The sequence below is a fragment of the Cryptomeria japonica genome, unplaced genomic scaffold (assembly GCF_030272615.1).
Source record: "Cryptomeria japonica unplaced genomic scaffold, Sugi_1.0 HiC_scaffold_294, whole genome shotgun sequence".
In the NCBI taxonomy this organism is placed as follows: domain Eukaryota; kingdom Viridiplantae; phylum Streptophyta; class Pinopsida; order Cupressales; family Cupressaceae; genus Cryptomeria; species Cryptomeria japonica.
This window is the reverse complement of record NW_026729116.1, coordinates 28,277-46,827: the sequence shown is the minus strand read 5'-3', so window position 1 is coordinate 46,827 and position 18,551 is coordinate 28,277. Positions and strand designations below refer to the sequence as shown.

Here is an 18,551-nt window from a genome sequence, read left to right as displayed (position 1 = left end):
GATTTTACACAGTCGGAGGGTATTGACTATGAGAAGAGTTTTGCTCCTACTACCAAGATGAATACCATTCATCTTCTTCTCACCATTGTAGCTCAATTTGGATAAAAAATTCACTAGATGGATGTTAAGAGTGCATTACTCAATGGTGAGTTGCAAGAAAATTTTTATATGATTCAACCTCCTGGCTTCAAGGATCCTGGTAAGGAACATCAGGTTTGTAGATTGATAAAATCCCTATATGGCTTGAAGCAAGCCCCTCAGGCTTGGTACTTCAATATTGATCAGTATTTGGTTGAACATGGTTTTCAGCGCAATCCCTCTGGCACTAATCTATATGTAAAACTTTTCAGTGATGATATTGTTGTCTACATGGTTGACTTGATGATTATTGGTAATTTAGCACATTTGATTATAGCCATCAAATGGGACTTGTGCGAATCTTTTGACATTACAGATTTGGGGCTTCTCCATTATTGCTTAGGTGTCAAAGTGTGGCAGTCTGGTGACAGTATCTTTATTTCACAGTCCAAGTATGCCTATAGATTGCTTGACAAGTTTTGAATGCAAGATTGTAAACCTGCTTCCACACCCATGGAGAAAGGGCTGAAGTTATTAGCCAAGTCTGATTCACCTGTAGTAGATGAAACTGAATTCAGACAACTAATAGGCAACCTCATCTATCTCACTGCCACTAGACCTAACATCTATTTTGCTGTCAGCTACATCTCTCGCTTTAGGACAACCCCAAAAGATGAGCATTGGATTGCAAGAAGGCGAGTGTTGCAAAATGTGAAAGGCACTTCCGACTATGGCATTTTGTATAGCAGTTGCAATGATCCAAAGTTGATTGGTTATACAGACTCAGATTGGGCAAGATCAATGGATGACAAAAAATCCACTTCTGGGTATGTATTCAGTTTGGGTACTAGTGTCATCACGTGGAGCAGCAAGAAGCGACAGGTCGTGGCTCTTTCCTCCGTCGAAGTTGAATACCAGGGAACAGCTAAGGCCGCATGTGAGGCAGTTTGGCTCTGAATAATGCTTTCTAACATGCAGATGCCGGAAGTAGGTCCTTCTCCCTTATATATTGATAATCAAGGGGTGCTCAAATTGGCCAAAAATCCAGTCTTCCATGAATGTACCAAGCATGTCGAGCTTCATTGTCACTACATCTGCAAGCAGGTAGAAGACAGATCAATTTAGTTGCAGTATGTTCCGTCAGCAAACTGCAAATATTCTCACACCATTTTTGAGCTTGGATAATTTTGTAAAATTTAGGGGGCAATTTGGTGTTTTTGATAGATTGACCATTAAGGCAGGGTGTTAGAGTAATATTTAATATTATTACTATGAATGATCAATAATGTAACTAGTTGTTAGACATCTTAAAATGTCTACAGTAACAGGTAGTTAGAAGTAGGTGTTTTCTTAAATATCTACAATGTTTTGTATTTCTATAAAATGTAATCTTTTCCTAGTTTATAAATGAAGAAGATATTTTTACCAGTGAATCTGTTTTTCAGAAAATTGCCCTTCACCACCTTATTCCAAAGAACCCCATTTAATTAAAACATGTTGCAATTGTGTGGCTCCATTTGAATAAGGTCCCAACCCATGGTTTGCACAATAAATCCAAAAACAAGGCCCAAAAAGGGATAGCAAATTTACCGGTTTGGGGAAAGACATAGGAAAATGAGGTATTGCTAAAAGTGTAACTTTCACTAGATCTAACAAGGTCGATCCTTTCCAATAAATGATTGCAGTACAATGTGGCTAGTATGGAGATGAAAAATGTGATCATAAAATGTTTAGTTCTCATTGGGATTAATTTCTTCAAGGATCATATCATGAATATCTTCTAGTAATTCATCTTGTGTCATCTAATTTTTGAACCCCTTAAAAAAAGTACTTAAGTTGGCAGCTTAAGAAGCCAACTATAGCCAATTTCTTTCTCATAGTTCTCTAATATAGTATTAAAGCTATGTTAGGTTGAATATTTTACTTTTTAATGTGGTTGAAGATGATGTTAAATTATATACCTATTTATCTCATGCTAATGTATAATTACCCATATTATTTTAATGATAATTTCACTCTTTCTAATGATACTCCCTATCCTCTAAGCCATTTATAGGATTAAATGAAAATATAAATTACTTAATTGAATTTGAGTTAAAATACCTAAAAATATATACCTAGTCATGTTTACTAATAATTGATTTTATTTTTATAATTTATAAAAAATAGGATATGCAAAGGATCAACTTCATGTCAGTTTTTCTTGCAACCAATAAACACTATTTATCATTTGTAGAAGAGTATCTATAACCAAGCATGAAGATGTAATTGATTAGTCAGCAAATATCTATGATGGAATATTTTATTATAGCAATTACCTATTTATAAGTTTCTTACCTATTTATAAGTTTCTTGTTTCTAATATACTTTTATGAAAATGGTAAAAAATATTATGTAACTTTAGTAAAATATTATGAGTCATCTTATATAAAAACTTGAGGGAATCACATAAGGAATGTTTAATCATGTGATATTTGAAGGTGATATTCGAAGAAGCATAATTGAAATAATTAGTGTTTTAAATATACTTATTTTATAATTTTGAGGAAAATTAAGTAGTTGCATCAACAAGAGATAGTTCTCATTATAGACCATTAGGTAGGGCCAATCAATGAGAAATGTGTCTTGATGATGAAATGAATTATTTTATTTATTATATTTATTTTGAATTTGATTATAAAATATGTGTGATTTGTAATATTAAAATCTACTTAACATATGTGATGAATAGAACATAGACATTACATTTATTTTAATTATTGTTTTGATTTATGAATCTTACAAGTCTGGAGTAAAAAAGTTATTTTAATATTGTGTAGGATAGATTTATTTCATTCTTATTAAAATAGAATAGAATTTTTTTTTTAACCTTTTGAGTTATTTATTGATAAGCATTTATAATCATTTTGTAAACTAATTATCATTGTATTATTTTTTATGACATTCTTTATACTAGTAGCTAATTTTAAAAAAATATATCTTCTTCTTATAGTTCTTTTAACCATATAAAACGAGAATGAGGATTTAATCATCTTATTGTATAATATATAAGCTCAAATCAAAATAAAAACAAGAAAACTAAACTATATGATATTAAGTATATCTCAAGACATACCAAGCATAAGGGGCCAATATTAGGTCACATATAGATCTTCTAAGCTTGCAACCTAAGGCATCTATAGAAAATCTTATTGTTTTTCCATCTATATCTTCTCTTCAATGTCTTCATCATGGAATAAACTCTTCATATCTATTGAATCTCCAAGTAACATGTTGTAGTGATAAAAAGTGTGATTTAGATAGAGTTCATTTTTACAACTGGTGCAAATTATTTACATTAACCAGTGCCGAAGACTTTCAAGAACCCTTTTCCTCTAATCTATCCAAATTTAATGATCTTCTCTCCCCACTACAACTATAGAACTAAAATACATCTCACTCGCTCGCTCGATTATAGTTCTTTGAGCATTGCAACTTCTCTGGCTCTGATTGCAACTCATCTGGCTCGGGACAGAAAAGAAAGAATGCTGAACCTTCTGCACCACCTTCATGTTAGGCCAGCACTAACTGTATTGCTCTCCTCACTATTAGCCATGGACTTATAACCATTGAATTAGGATTGATCTTAACATTTTTCGATCAAACTAGTGTGAATGGTCTAATAAAATAATAGGATATTATTTAATAGTGAGGGAAAATAAAGCACATCTTGAATTTTTTATATTCCACATCAATAGTCTCTCTCACACACCTCAATGGGGGTGTCATCAACCAAAAAAATATCTAGCATAGTACATGCATCAAAAAATGCGAAACCACCTTGAGATTAATATTGTTGGGATTGCTCCCAACGACCCCTGACTAACCTGTCATGTCTCATCTCCTCTGTATGCACATCATATCTCTTTCGCATTGAAGACAAGCAATGAAGAAATATTTTGGCAAGATTTGATTTGATATCTTTCAACCTGTCAACTGTCTTAACTATAGATTTCACATAGATTGTGGGTGACTTAGAAAGTATTATTTTATTATCTTCTCTCTTTATCTACCATATGCGCCAAGTTCTATATAATGCATAACTCTATGTTTTGTATTCACTCTTCTCAGAGTCCAGCTCCGTAAGAGCTATAAGATGTAAGGTGTAATCTGTCAAGTTTGAAGCAAGAAGTAAAATCTTAGTTAATTGCAAGATGTTTCAGTTTATGTAATGGTGATTGTATGAACGAGCCATAGGTCAACTTGTTCAGTCAAGAGTAATATTTTATTTTGAACAATATAAATGTTTATGTCTGTTTTCCTTTATTTTTGTTCTTCGCCTATTTTCCTTTATTTTTGCTCTCCCCCTGTTTCCTTCTTCATGTGGTATCAGAGCCATGTCGGTCATGCTTACTAGGAGTAGAGGATCATGGGCCATGCTAGCAGTTGCCAAGAAATATTCATTTGAATGATTGCAACAGTCGGATGGAACCTGCCATCTGTTGAAAATAGTGGAGACAGAGATTTTTGTAGTCAAAAACTAAGTCTAACTGCTGGAAGAAGAAGAGTTCACTGTTTAATGTTTTGTCGTTGTGAAATGACAAATCATTGTTAAAAGGAGATGTCACAAAAAATACAGAAGTGCCAAAGTAGAAATTATGAAAATCGCCAAGTCAGTCTGCAAAAGTCAAGGTTTCCGTTGCAAGAGCCAAAGGAGATCCTGATTGCCAATCAAAAAGAGATCATTTTTTGTTTTATTGTTTAGCAACAGCTATTTGGAAAGTATAAGCACTAATCAAAAGAATTGTTTGTATTATATAGCGAGAAACAAGTTAAAAATTGCTGAAGTCAAATGCGATTGTAGTTTCAAAACGATCTGATGGATATGATGGATATAGTGTAATAACTCACCATAATTAACTCAACAAAATTGACCATTCTTTTTTTTTGTTTAATTTAATCATTTGTGTTTGATTCAATCGCATACTCTGGGTATCCATACATTTGGATTAGGCATTCATCCATCCGGGATGAGCATCTAACCATACGGGTTAGGCATCTGTCCATACGGGACATAAGATTTCATCTATCCAATACGGGATAGGCATCTACCCATACGGGGTAGGCATCTATCCAATCGGGATAGGAGGTTCTCTGGCCAGAGACTTAGACTCATCGGGACCATTCGGGTCCTGAGCCACTCACTAAGTACTACACTCTTCTAACAGAAGTGCACCGAGGTCGCTGTCCTTAGGAGTAATTTAAATAACATAATACAAGCTTGAATTCTGCCTCGGAATTTGGCTTAAAGCCTCGGGAAGTCAAGCGAATCCATACGGGATTCCTTCCGAATATGCATTGAATTACTTTCTCCATTTTATTATACTTATCTTTCAAATTAGGATTCTACTCAATCCTTCCTTACCAAGCCTAGACCCCACCCACGAACGCATGAGTACTGGGAACAACTCCGTCCCAAGACTGCCTACATACCCATTTCGACACGGGATCAAGTCGTAAAGTATGTAGTTCTATTTTCTACTCTATGGTTTGATGTAAATTGATTAGTGGGTACGCAACCCTTTCTAGGGTCAATGTCGCAGACAGTTTCTCTGCGGTTGCTACCCATGGTGGTAGCACTTAAACAAAGGCTCAAGATGGCCTATTGTTTGTGGCCTAAAACAACTACATCCTAACACCTATCATAAGCGTCACCCTTGACCAAATTGTCAATCACCAATATCTCTTCAAGATTAAATCAATTTCATAAAAGCATTTTACTTAATCAACACTAACGGGGGTTTACTATGGTTTAACTCAATGGATGTAAAATCATTTAAGGATTATCTTGTTAGATTATCGATCCAAGAGGGATTACCCGCCCCTTGGATTTTAACTTCCAAGTGTCCCTTATTACTCCCTAACAATTTATAGGGACGATGCCACAGACGTCGTTGATGCAGATTAATTAGGCATTAAGTGCAGTAGTTCAACACGACGGCATTACCCGTAAGCGTGACCCAGAGGCACTGTATATATGAACGCTGTTAGGTTTTGGTTTCCATCTTCCTTTATTTAATTTTCTAACTAAGAGCTATGAAAACATCATGCTTGAAAACAATTACTTAATTGAACATGTATAATTTAATTAATTGAAATAACAACTTGATGAATCATGTAGAATAAAAACCATAACTAACTTATTTATTATTCGAAACTTGAAATATAACTTGCGTAAAAATGACAATTATGAAACTTGCATATTAATAATTAAACGTGTGACTTGCATGAAGATGAAGAAAATGTAACTTTGTCATTAATAAAATGCAAATAAAGTATAAGTAATTCGCATGAAGCAAGGATGGCATAAGTTACATGCAAGGTTGAGAAATGTGTTGATTTATACCATGAGAAAAATCACTTGTAGAGCCACTGGTCCAAAAAATAGCAACTCGCTTAGACATTTGGTTTGAATTATATTAATATGAATTAATTGCTATATACCAACTAAGTGCCCCAATGGATCCTAATAGATTGAATGATTCTATTTATAACATTTGATATAATATAATTTACAATTATAAAATTTACTATAGATAAATTAATTATGAATTTACTACACAATAATCCCCAATATCTATAAATTTTTCTAAGTTAAATTTAATAACTTAAAGTTTATACTAAGGAAAAAAAATAACAATTTCTAAATTGCAATTTATACATTTATATTTATAAAAAAAAGTTTAAAAAAACGGAAAGATATGCGAATTTTTTTGTTTAAGGGTTAGTGGGGAGTGGGGCCCATGGGTCCCATCACTACTGTGGGTCTACGGAAGTAGGCCCACAGTGATGAGGGGACCCTGTGGTCCCCTCCACTACCCTGCGGCCACTGTCGTGATAGTGACCGCAGGTAAAGTGCAGGGTACCACTTCCCCGACGGTGACAATAACCGCCTCCCCCATGCACGCCGCCCGATATTTTTTGAAATGATTTTCAAGAACATGTCGTTTGCTAAATTATTATCACTTTGCAACATTTAATATATTTTATCATTTGAAATAAAGTTTATATATATATATATATATATATATATATATATATGGTTTACATTCCCAATTATTTAATGATATATATAAACAAAAAGAGTATTTATGAAAATAAGAACATGAATAAAATAGATAATCAAGTTATCGCAGAGGTAGGTAATTATTTTAAATTGACTTCATAGGAAATGAAAATAGAGAGATTAGCTTCAGCAAATAAAACAGATAATTAGAAATTGATTTCACAGGAAATAAAAATAGAGAGAGATTTGCTTCAGCAATAAACAGATAATTAGAAATTGAATTCACAGGAAATAAAAATAGAGAGAGATTTGCTTTAGCAATAAACACATATAGAAATTGATTTCACAGGAAATAAAAATAGAGAGAGATTTGTTTCAGAAATAAACAGATAATTAGAAATTGATTTCACAAGAAATAAAAACAGAGAGAGATTTGCTTCAGCAATAAACAAATAATTAGAAATTGATTTCATAGGAAATAAAAAAAGAGAGAGATTTGCTTCAGCAATAAACAGATAATTAGAAGTTGATTTCACTGGAAATAAAAATAGAGAGGGATTTGCTTCAGCAATAAACAGATAATTAGAAATTGATTTCACAGGAAATAAAAACAGAGAGAGATTTGCTTCAGCAAATAAACAGATAATTAGATTTCCATAGAGGATTATTCACAGAGAAATATATTCCTCCATTGCAACTAATATTCACAGAGAGAAGTGTGTAACAAGATAAAAATATTCATGAAATCAAATGAGAATAAGGAATTACTCACAGAGATAAATAACACAGAGGATTATTCATAGAGAAGTATATTCCTCCATTTCAACTAATATTCACAAAGAGAAGTATATAACCAGATAAAAATATTCATGAAATCAAATGAGAATAAGGAATTATTCACAGAGATGAATAACACAGAGGATTATTTTCAGAGAGAAATGATTACATGAGATTTATATCTTATTATTAAGCATTTTCTGTTCGTAGGGAAGTAAGATTTTAAATGTAAGAAAAGAATTATATTTAAATTTCCAATCCAGTAAATGAAAAAGAGAGAAGAAAAGCAAGATCTGATATTTTCTAAAACAAATAATAAAGCTATCTTTCACATGCAAGAAAGATCTGATATTTCTTCTCTAAGGAAAAAATTAAACAAACAAATAAGCTATCTTTTCAATATTATCACAAAATAAAATTTTATAAAGAAAAATCTAGAAGCTATGTTTTTGGATAATACCATTTTCTCATATGAGAATGTGAAATAACAAGAGAAGAACCTGGCTTAGCGAAGTTCGATGTTGAATCCAACCTTCTAGCTATCCTCCTTAGATCCTTCCTTGCCACTTGAGAGAAATCTTTCAAACAAAAACTTAACAAATCCTGCAACGAAAATGAGACTACCAAGAAGATCCTACTACTAAAAACTTGGAAAATTTTCTTCAAAACATAATCAACTCCCTTCTTTGAAACTTGCATACAATTTTATAAGATAAATCCCTCAATTCCATTATCTAGAGAATTTAATTAAAAAAAGAGATTCTTTTCCAATATTGGACTCATGCAAATTGATTAAAAACTTAGTGGGGGAGTTACATGCAAGGTGGTGGGGATTCCTCTAGAAGCTTCTAATTCTTGCTACAACATGTGCGATAATTGGGAGTGGGAAAAAAAATAAAAATAATGCCTTTGAATTATACTCTCCAAGTCTGTGTGTGTGCTTATTATTATTCTTTTATATTATTTATTCAATCATTTTAAATAGTTTAACCAAAAATATAATAGAATTGTATTTAAATCAAAAAGTGATAAAGGAGGGTTGTGACATCCTCCCCCCCTTAATTTGTGCATCGTTCTAATGCACTTATTGAATGTATCCAAAAGAGTCTATAGTTCATGGTTAGTTTAAAACAAAAAAGGAAACAACTGTTGCATTTCCCTAGTATCTTCCCATCCGGCATTCTGTTAAACATACTGGTTCCATTGTACTCTGCATTGATCAACCTCTCTGTTGTGCAATTAGCACTGGTGCCTCTCCAAGAATTTGAATGGCTTTATCATTTTTCCTCCCATTTCCTGGACCTGTAAAGCATCCCAATTCAAAATATGTTTCTCATCAGGTACATACTTTTTAAGAAGAGATACATGGAAGACATCATGGATTTGGCTCAACTGGGGAGGTAAGGCCAACTGGTATACAACTGGATTAATACTTTCCAAAATTTCAAAAGGTCTAACATAACGAGGTGTAAGCTTGGTCTTTTTCCTAAACCTTATGGAACCCTTGTGCGGCCTAACCCTTAGGAAGACTTTCTCTCCCACCTCAAACTCCCTTGGTGTCTTGTTTTTGTCTGCATAAATTTTCTGCCTATCTGAGGCTTCCTTCAATCTCTGCCTAATTTCCTTAGTTTTCCTTTCCATCTCCTTCAACATATCTGGTCCAACAATTACTCTATCTTCAAGATTATCCCAACTCAAAGGTGTTCGACATGGTCTACCATACAATGCTTCGAAAGGTGTCATTCCCAAAGATGTTTGATATGTATTATTGTAAGCAAATTCTACAAGAGGTAGGTACTCTTCCCATTTCTTTTGTTGGTTCATACAGTACATGTGAAATAGGTCTTCCATAATTTGATTTGTCCTTTCTGTTTGACCATCGGTTTCAGGATGGTATGCAGTGCTAAAATCTAGTTGAGTTTTGATAGCTAATTGAAGAGTTGTCCAAAACCTTGAAGTGAATCTAGCATCTCTATCTGATATGATTTTCTCCAGCATTCCATGCAACCAAAATATTTCCTTAACAAAGAGCCTAGCCAAGGTAGGTGCATCATCCATCAGATTCCCTGGTATAAAGTGTGCCACCTTAGTGAGTTTGTCAATTACCACCATTATTGTATCATTCCTAGAAGGTGATGTGGGTAACCCTTGCACCAAATCCATGCTAATAACTTGCCACTTGTGTTGAGGTACATCATGTAAAGGTAATAATCCAGCTGGATGTCTATGTTCTACCTATACTCTTTGACACTCCAAACATTTAGCCACATACTTAACTATGTCATTCTTCCTCCCTTGCCAAAAGTATAACTTCTTTAGGTCTGCATAAAGTTTGTTAAATCCTGGGTGACCTAAATAAGGGGCATTATGAGCCTCCGACAAGACTACTTCCCTTAAGTCTCCTGAATTAGGAATATAGATTCTATTATTGTATCTAAGCATCCCATCCTCATCCAATCTATACCCTTCAACCTTAGGATCGGTTGGATCATATTCTAAAGTCAATTTGACTTGCTCATACCATGGGTCATGTCCCTGCTCATCCATTACTTGCCTTTTGAAAGAAGTTTTGAATGTTGCTATAGTCATTAAGTGTCTCCTCCTACACAAAGCATCTGCCACCTTATTTTCCTTCCCCTTAATATATTCAATTTCAAAATTATATTCACTTAGAAACTCTAACCACATTCTTTGTCTAGCATTTAAGTGGGGTTGGGTAAAGATGTACTTTAGTCCTTGGTTATCTGACTTTAACTCAAAGGGCTTCCCTAGTAAGAAGTGTCTCCATTTCTATAGGGCATGCACAATCATTGCTAACTCTAAGTCGTGGGGTGCATAATTAACTTCACGAGTCTTCAACTTCCTAGATTCATAAGCTACTACCCCTTCATCTTGGACAAGTACTCCTCCTAAACCTTCAATAGAAGCGTTAGTTATGACTATGAAGTGCCCATTTGGATCTGGTACTTTTAAAATGGGTGTTGAAGTTAGTTTCCCTTTCAAAATTTGGAATGTCTTATCACTTTGTTATGTCCACACAAACCTTTTACCCTTCCTCTATAATGAGGTGATGGGGTTTGCTATCTTAGAGAATCCTTCCACAAACCTCCTATAGTAACCCGCTAGCCCCATAAAGCTTCTTACCTCTAAGACATTTTTAGGGATCAGCCATTCTACTATTGCCTTTATCTTATCTGGATCAACTGCTATTCCTTCCTTGATATTATATGCCCAAGGTAGTGAATCTTTTCCTCGAAGAAGGCACATTTTGACAATTTCTCATATAACTTATGTTCTCTCAACCTTTGCAAAACAATTTGTAGGTGTACTAAATGTTGCTCCTCATTCCTAGAGTAAATCAATATGTCATCCAAAAATACCAAAATAAATTTATCCAAGTAATCATGGAGTACACTACTCATTAGGTTCATAAATGCAGCTAGGGCATTGGTTATACCAAAAGGAACTACTGTGAATCCATAATGCCCATATCTAGTCCTGAAAGTTGTCTTCGAAATGTCCTCCTCCTTAATTCTGAGATGATGGTATCCTAATCGGAGGTCTATCCTTGAGAAAATTGCTGCTCCTTTCATTTGGTCAAAAAGATCCTCTATTCGAGGTAAGGGATACCTATTCTTTATTGTGACCTTGTTCATCATCCTATAGTCGATGCATAGTCTTAAGGTTCCATCCTTCTTCTTAACAAATAAGACTAGCACTCCCCATGGTGATATACTTGGCCTTATTAATCCCTTAGCTAAGAGCTCCTCTAATTGCATCTCGAGCTTTTGTAATTTAGTTGTGTTCATTCGGTAAGGTGCCCTTGACACTAGTTCAGCTCTAGGTAGTACGTCGATAGAAAAGTAAAACTTCCTTTTAGGGGGGTAAGCCGGGTAATTCCTCTAGAAATACATCCTTGAATTCTATTTTAAGAAAGGGGTATTTTCAAAGGTTGGGGTATTTTCCTCTTTTCCTTCATCAATTTCAAGCATATAGATTAGGCCTCCTCTTCTTCTTTCCTCCTTTAATTGCATGGCTGATATGGTTTCTATATTAATGGGGTTAAACTTTCGTTGGATTTTGACCCCTTTTCCCGCATCATCCAAACATTCAACAACTTTATTATAGCAATCTACATTAGCTTGATGGTCTGTTAACCAACTCATTCCAATAATTACATCATACAATCCTGGGGGTGCCACATAGAGGTCTACCCTTATTCAAACTCGGGAAATTATACCCTTGCCCTCGACAACACTTAGTTACTTCCCTAGCCATTCTAGGGTTTTACCTGAAGTTAAATTATGTAGTTAGTTATTGATTTAAGATTTTAAGATTTAATTTCTACCATTACAAAACATTCCCTTAGTTGTGTAAATTGAAGTGAGCACAAGGCCTAGATTTGAACCTTTGCTCTGATACTACATGTAATAACCCACCATAATTAACCCAAAAAAAATTGACCATTCTTTTTTTTTGTTTAATTTAATAGTTTGTGTTTGATTCAATTGCATACTCTGGGCATCCATCCATTTGGATTAGGCATTCATCCATCCGAGATGAGCATCTAACCATATGGGTTAGGCATCTGTCCATACAGGACATAAGATTTCATCTATCCAATACGGGATAGGCATCTACCCATACAGGGTAGGCATCTATCCAATCAAGATTGGAGGTGCTCTGGTCAGAGACTTAGACTCATCGAGACCATTCAGGTCCTAAACCACTCACTAAGTACTACACTCTTCTAACAAAAGTGCACCAAGGTCGCCGTCCTTAGGAGCAATTTAAATAACATAATACAAGCTTGAATTCTACCTCAGAATTTGGCTTAAAGCCTCGGGAAGTCAAGCGAATCCATACGGGATTCCTTCTGAGTATGCATTGAATTACTCTCTCCATTTTATTATACTTATCTTTCAAATTACTACTCAATCCTTCATTACCAAGCCTAGACCCCACCCACGAACGCCTGAGTATTGGGGACAAGTTCGTCCCAAGACTGCCTACATACCTGTTTCGGCAGGGGATCAAGGTGTAAAGTATGTAGTTCTATTTTCTACTCTATGGTTTGATGTAAATTGATTAGTGGGTACTCAACCCTTTCTAAGGTCAATGTCCCAAATAGTTTCTCTACAATTGCTACCCACGGTGGTAGCACTTAAACAAAGGCTCAAGATGGCCTATTGTTTGTGGCCTAAAACAACTACATCCTAACACCTATCATAAGCATCACCCTTGACCAAATTATCAATCACCAATATCTCTTCAAGATTAAATTTCATAAAAGCATTTTACTTAATCAACCCTAAAGGGGGTTTACTATGGTTTAACTCAATGGATGTAAAATCATTTAAGGATTATCTTGTTAGATTATCAATCCAAGAGGGATTACCCACCCCATTGATTTTAACTTCCAAGTGTTCCTTATTACTCCCTGACGATTTATAGGGACGATGCCACAGATGTCATTGATGCAGCTTTATTAGGCATTAAGTGCAGTAGTTCAACACGATAGCATTACCTGTAAGCGTGACCTAGAGGCACTGTATATACCGAACACTGCTAGGTTTTGGTTTTCATCTTCCTTTATCTAGTTTTCTAACTAAGAGCTATGAAAACATCATACTTGAAAACAATTACTTAATTGAACATGTATAATTTAATTAATTGAAATAACTACCTGATGAATCGCATAGAATAAAAACCATAACTAACTTATTTATTATTCGAAACTTGAAATATAACTTGCGTAAAAATGACAATTATAAAACTTGCATATCAATAATTAAACGTGTGACTTGCACGAAGATGAAGAAAATGTAACTTTGTCATTAATAAATTTAAATAAAGTATAAGTAATTCGCATGAAGCAAGGGTGGCGTAAGTTACATGCAAGGTTGAGAAATGTGTTGATTTATACCACGCGAAAAATCACTTGTAGAGCCACTGGTCCCAAAAATAGCAACTCGCTTAGACATTTGGTTCGAACTATATTAATATGAATTAATTGCTATATGCCAACTAAGTGCCCCAATGGATCTTAATAGATTGAATGATTCTAATTATAACATTTGATATAATATAATTTACAATTATAAAATTTACTATAGATAAATTAAGTATGAATTTACTACACAATAATCCCCAATATCTATAAATTTTTCAAAGTTAAATTTAATAACTTAAAGTTTATACTAAGGAAAAAAAATTAACAATTTATATATTTATATTTATAAAAAAACCTAAAAAAAAAAATATATTAAAAAAAGGGAAAGATAGGCGAATTTTTTTGTTTAATGGTTAGTGGGGAGTGGGACCCACAGGTCCCATCACCACTGCGGGTCTGCGGAAGCAGGCCCGCAGTGATGAGGGGACCCCGTGGTGCCCTCCACTACCTTGTGGCCACTACCATGATAGTGTCCGTAGGGGAAGTGGAGGGTACCACTTCCCCGACTGTTACAATAACTGCCTCCCCCATGCACGTCACTTGATATTTTTCGAAATGATTTTTGAGAACATGTCGTTTGCTAAAATATAATCACTTTGCAACATTTGAAATATATATATATATATATATATATATATATATATATATATATATATATATATATATATATATATATATATATATATATATATATATATATATATATATATATATATATATATATATATGGTTTACATTCCCAATTATTTAATGATATATAAACAAAAAGAGTATTTATGAAAATAAGAACATGAATAAAATAGATAATCAAGTTATCGTAGAGGTAGCTAATTGTTTTAAATCGACTTCACAAGAAATGAAAATAGAGAGATTTGCTTCAGCAAATAAAACAGATAATTAGAAGTTAATTTCATAGGAAATAAAAACAGAGAGAGATTTGCTTCAGCAATAAACAGATAATTAGAAATTGATTTCACAGGAAATAAAAATAGAGAGAGATTTCCTTCAGCAATAAACAAATAATTAGAAATTGATTTCACAGGAAATAAAAATAGAGAGAGATTTGCTTCAGCAATAAACAGATAATTAGAAATTAATTTCATAGGAAATAAAAATAGAGAGAGATTTGCTTCAGCAATAAACAGATAATTAGAAATTGATTTCACTAGAAATAAAAATAGAGAGAGATTTGCTTCAGCAATAAATAGATAATTAGAAATTGATTTCACAGGAAATAAAAACAGAGAGAGATTTGCTTCAGCAATGAATAGATAATTAGAAATTGATTTCACAGGAAATAAAAATAGAGAGAGATTTGCTTTAGCAATAAACAGATAATTAGAAATTGATCAGATTTCCACAGAGGATTATTCACAGAGAAATATATTCCTCCATTGCAACTAATATTCATAGAGAGAAGTGTATAACCCGATAAAAATATTCATGAAATCAAATGAGAATAAGGAATTACTCATAGAGATAAATAACATAGAGGATTATTCACACAGAAGTATATTCCTCCATTTCAACTAATATTCACAGAGAGAAGTATATAACCAGATAAAAATATTCATGAAATCAAATGAGAATAAGGAATTATTCACATAGATGAATAACACAGAGGATTATTTTCAGAGAGAAATGAATACATGAGATTTATATCTTATTATCAGGCATTTTCTGTTCATAGGGAAGTAAGATTTTTAATGTAAGAAAAGAATTACATTTAAATTTCCAATCCAATAAATGAAATAGAGAGAAGAAAAGCAAGATCTGATATTTTCTAAAACAAATAATAAAGCTATCTTTCACATGCAAGAAAGATCTGATATTTCTTCTCTAAGGAAAAATTAAACAAATAAATAAGCTATCTTTTCAATATTATCACAAAAGAAAATTTTATAAAGAAAAATCTAGAAGCTATGTTTTTAGATAATACCATTTTCTCATATGGGAATGTGAAATAACAAGAGGAGAACCTAGCTGATTGAAGTTTGATGTTGAATCCAACCTTCTAGCTATCCTCCTTAGATCCTTCCTTGCCACTTGAGAGAAATCTTTCAAACAATAATTTAACAAATCGTGCAACGAAAATGAGACTACCAAGAAAATCCTACTACTAAAAACTTGGGAAATTTTCTTCAAAACATAATCAACTCCCTTCTTTGAAACTTGCATACAATTTTATAAGAAAAATCCCTCAATTCCATTATCTAGAGAATTTAATTAAAAAAAGAGATTCTTTTCCAATATTGGACTCATGCAAATTGATTAAAAACTTAGTGGGGGAGTTACATGCAAGGTGGTGGAGATTCCTCCAGAAGCTTCTAATTCCTCCTACAACATGTGCCATAATTGGGAGTGGGAAAAATAAATAAAAATAAAAATAATGCCTTTGAATTATACTCTCCAAGTGTGTGTGTGTGCTTGTTATTACTATTTTATATTATTTATTCAATCATTTTAAATAGCTTAGCCAAAAATATAATAGAATTGTATTTAAATCAAAAAGTGATAAAGGAGGGTTGTGACATATAGTGCAGTAGATAAGTTAGAATATGTAATGTTATGAGCATGAAGCTTTGAAAATGTGAAAGGTGAATAATGCAGATGTGTAAGTTGTTGTCAAAAACAAAAGATAGATCACTAGTCATGTGAAGAAAACATAAGTGTTGAAGCCGCTATAGAGGACTAAATTGGATGGAAGTAGAAGTCAACAAACAAAAGGCAGTGAAAAAGATATTCATAGAAATTGAACAAGGATTGAAGCAAGAAAAAGTTTGGAGCAGATCGCTAAACAAGAAATAGTTGAGTATAGCCACAATTGTTGGATGAAAGGTTTGATGCTTGTATTTTTAAGTGTGTTTGAAGATCAAGAAAATTTTATTTTGTTGTTTTGGGATTAATTTTATTTTTGGTAAAATGTTATATAGACTCAAAAGATCTTCTTGAGCAAAGGGTGTCCTGGTATGTTTTGTGTTGTTCATTTTAAAGTTGGATTAGTTGATGGTTGAAAGTTTGGGAAGGGTGCCTAAGTATGTGTCTAGGTTGAGAGAGAGTGAAAGATTGTAGGAGAGCATGTTTACTGTTTGTTGAACAATGTAAGAAAGAGTAGTGATAAAAGAGACCAAAGGAGGATATTAGTTGTCAAAAGTCATAAAAAGATCAAGGAAGTTATCAACAGATAATGAAGAAATATTGTTGAATGTAGCAACATTCTATAATTTGTGTAAGCATGTTTGATGCCAAAAGAGCCCACTGAATTTGAGATCCCCAAGCACTAGCAATGTAACTCCGTGGGAGGTGTTGATAGAACAAGTGAATCACACTTGAACATATGATGGACTGGTTGCTAGAAGGGCTAGAGCTCATGGTTAGAGTATCCCAACAGGATCATGAGATTTCCTAGGTTTGATCTCTAGTATTTGAAGATGTCGAAGCATCAAAGAATGAAGTCAAAAACAATTTAGAATTGGTAGTTGTGATTAAGGAGAAGTGTTGGAAATAATCCCAACTACCCATGACTAACCTGTCCTATCTCATCTCCTTCGTATGCCCATCATATCTCTTTATCCATTTAGTGATTTCTTCTGACTTCCAAATTTTTGATTGCAACACTCAAATGACTGTCTTTGATTTCTGTGATCTCGTCTATTTTCAAATTGCTTTGGTGGTGGCTTCTACTTCCATCAAAACATCCAAATCAATACATCATACAGATAGTGGAGCTTCAACTACTCAAAGATGACTTGATTCTATAAAGACTAGTAACTCAACGATAGAACACTCTAATAACAAATGGAATGTCCTAAATTTATATCTTAACTAATCCATTAAAAACTCACACACTTTGCAAACTGACCTCTAGATTAGAATACCATAAATTACAACTTCTTTGCTTTCCCTAAAACAAAATCCATTTCCAGAAATGTTGTCTCCAACTTTGGACATAATGTTGAAGATACCTATGAGGCAGGCATTGAAATCTACTCTGACACCTGGCATGTATTTGTCCCATATCGGGGTAGCTTGGAAGATATCGACCAAAGAGATATTTTGTCTCTTTCAGCATGCACCATTATGTTGCACCTCTCTCTCCGGCCATGCACGATTCTATGGTTCCTCTTCCTCTCTCCTCGTTACTCCATTCCGCCTAGGCTCTTCCTTTAAATTATGTGGCAGTTCCAGTTACCATGTCTAACAAAATTCCTCTCTATTCTATGCCCCCTCACCTCTCCTTACGCATTGATGGGCATCAATATCTTTTTCAATAGCTCTTATTTTCGCAAGAAGTCTTGACTGCAGAGATGCACGGCTGGATTGAATATACAGATATGACCTCCCGACTCTATCTTTCCATACTAAGACTATCCCTCTTGTCCCTTCCGTTTATTTCTTTTCATTTTATTTTAATTAATATTTTATCCATTTAATATGCAGTCGAAGGGGCCGATGGTGGGATGTGACAAAACCCTCCTTTTATAAATTGTACCTGTTTACTAAGCCCATTAACTTATCTGAAGAGCAATATAATAATTCTGTTTAAAAAACAAACATCTTGATCATGTGACACAAATTTCCAGCAATTTTTATTCGGTAAAAATATTTCAAACAAAATCAGAAGCGAAACAATAACCATGAATAATGGCAAGAAAAATTACTTTGGGTTTTAGTGGTACAATTTCAAAGTAATACCTA

The 18,551-nt window shown here is 33.6% G+C and overlaps 1 protein-coding gene across 1 annotated transcript; it reads left to right on the top strand.

The window, feature by feature from the left end:
* Positions 1–591: 591 nt before the first annotated feature.
* Positions 592–1,035, top strand: LOC131870131 (secreted RxLR effector protein 161-like). The gene has a single exon (XM_059215813.1). It carries the CDS (start codon positions 592–594, stop codon positions 1,033–1,035), a length of 444 nt encoding a protein of 147 aa, XP_059071796.1.
* The last annotated feature ends 17,516 nt before the right edge of the window (positions 1,036–18,551 follow it).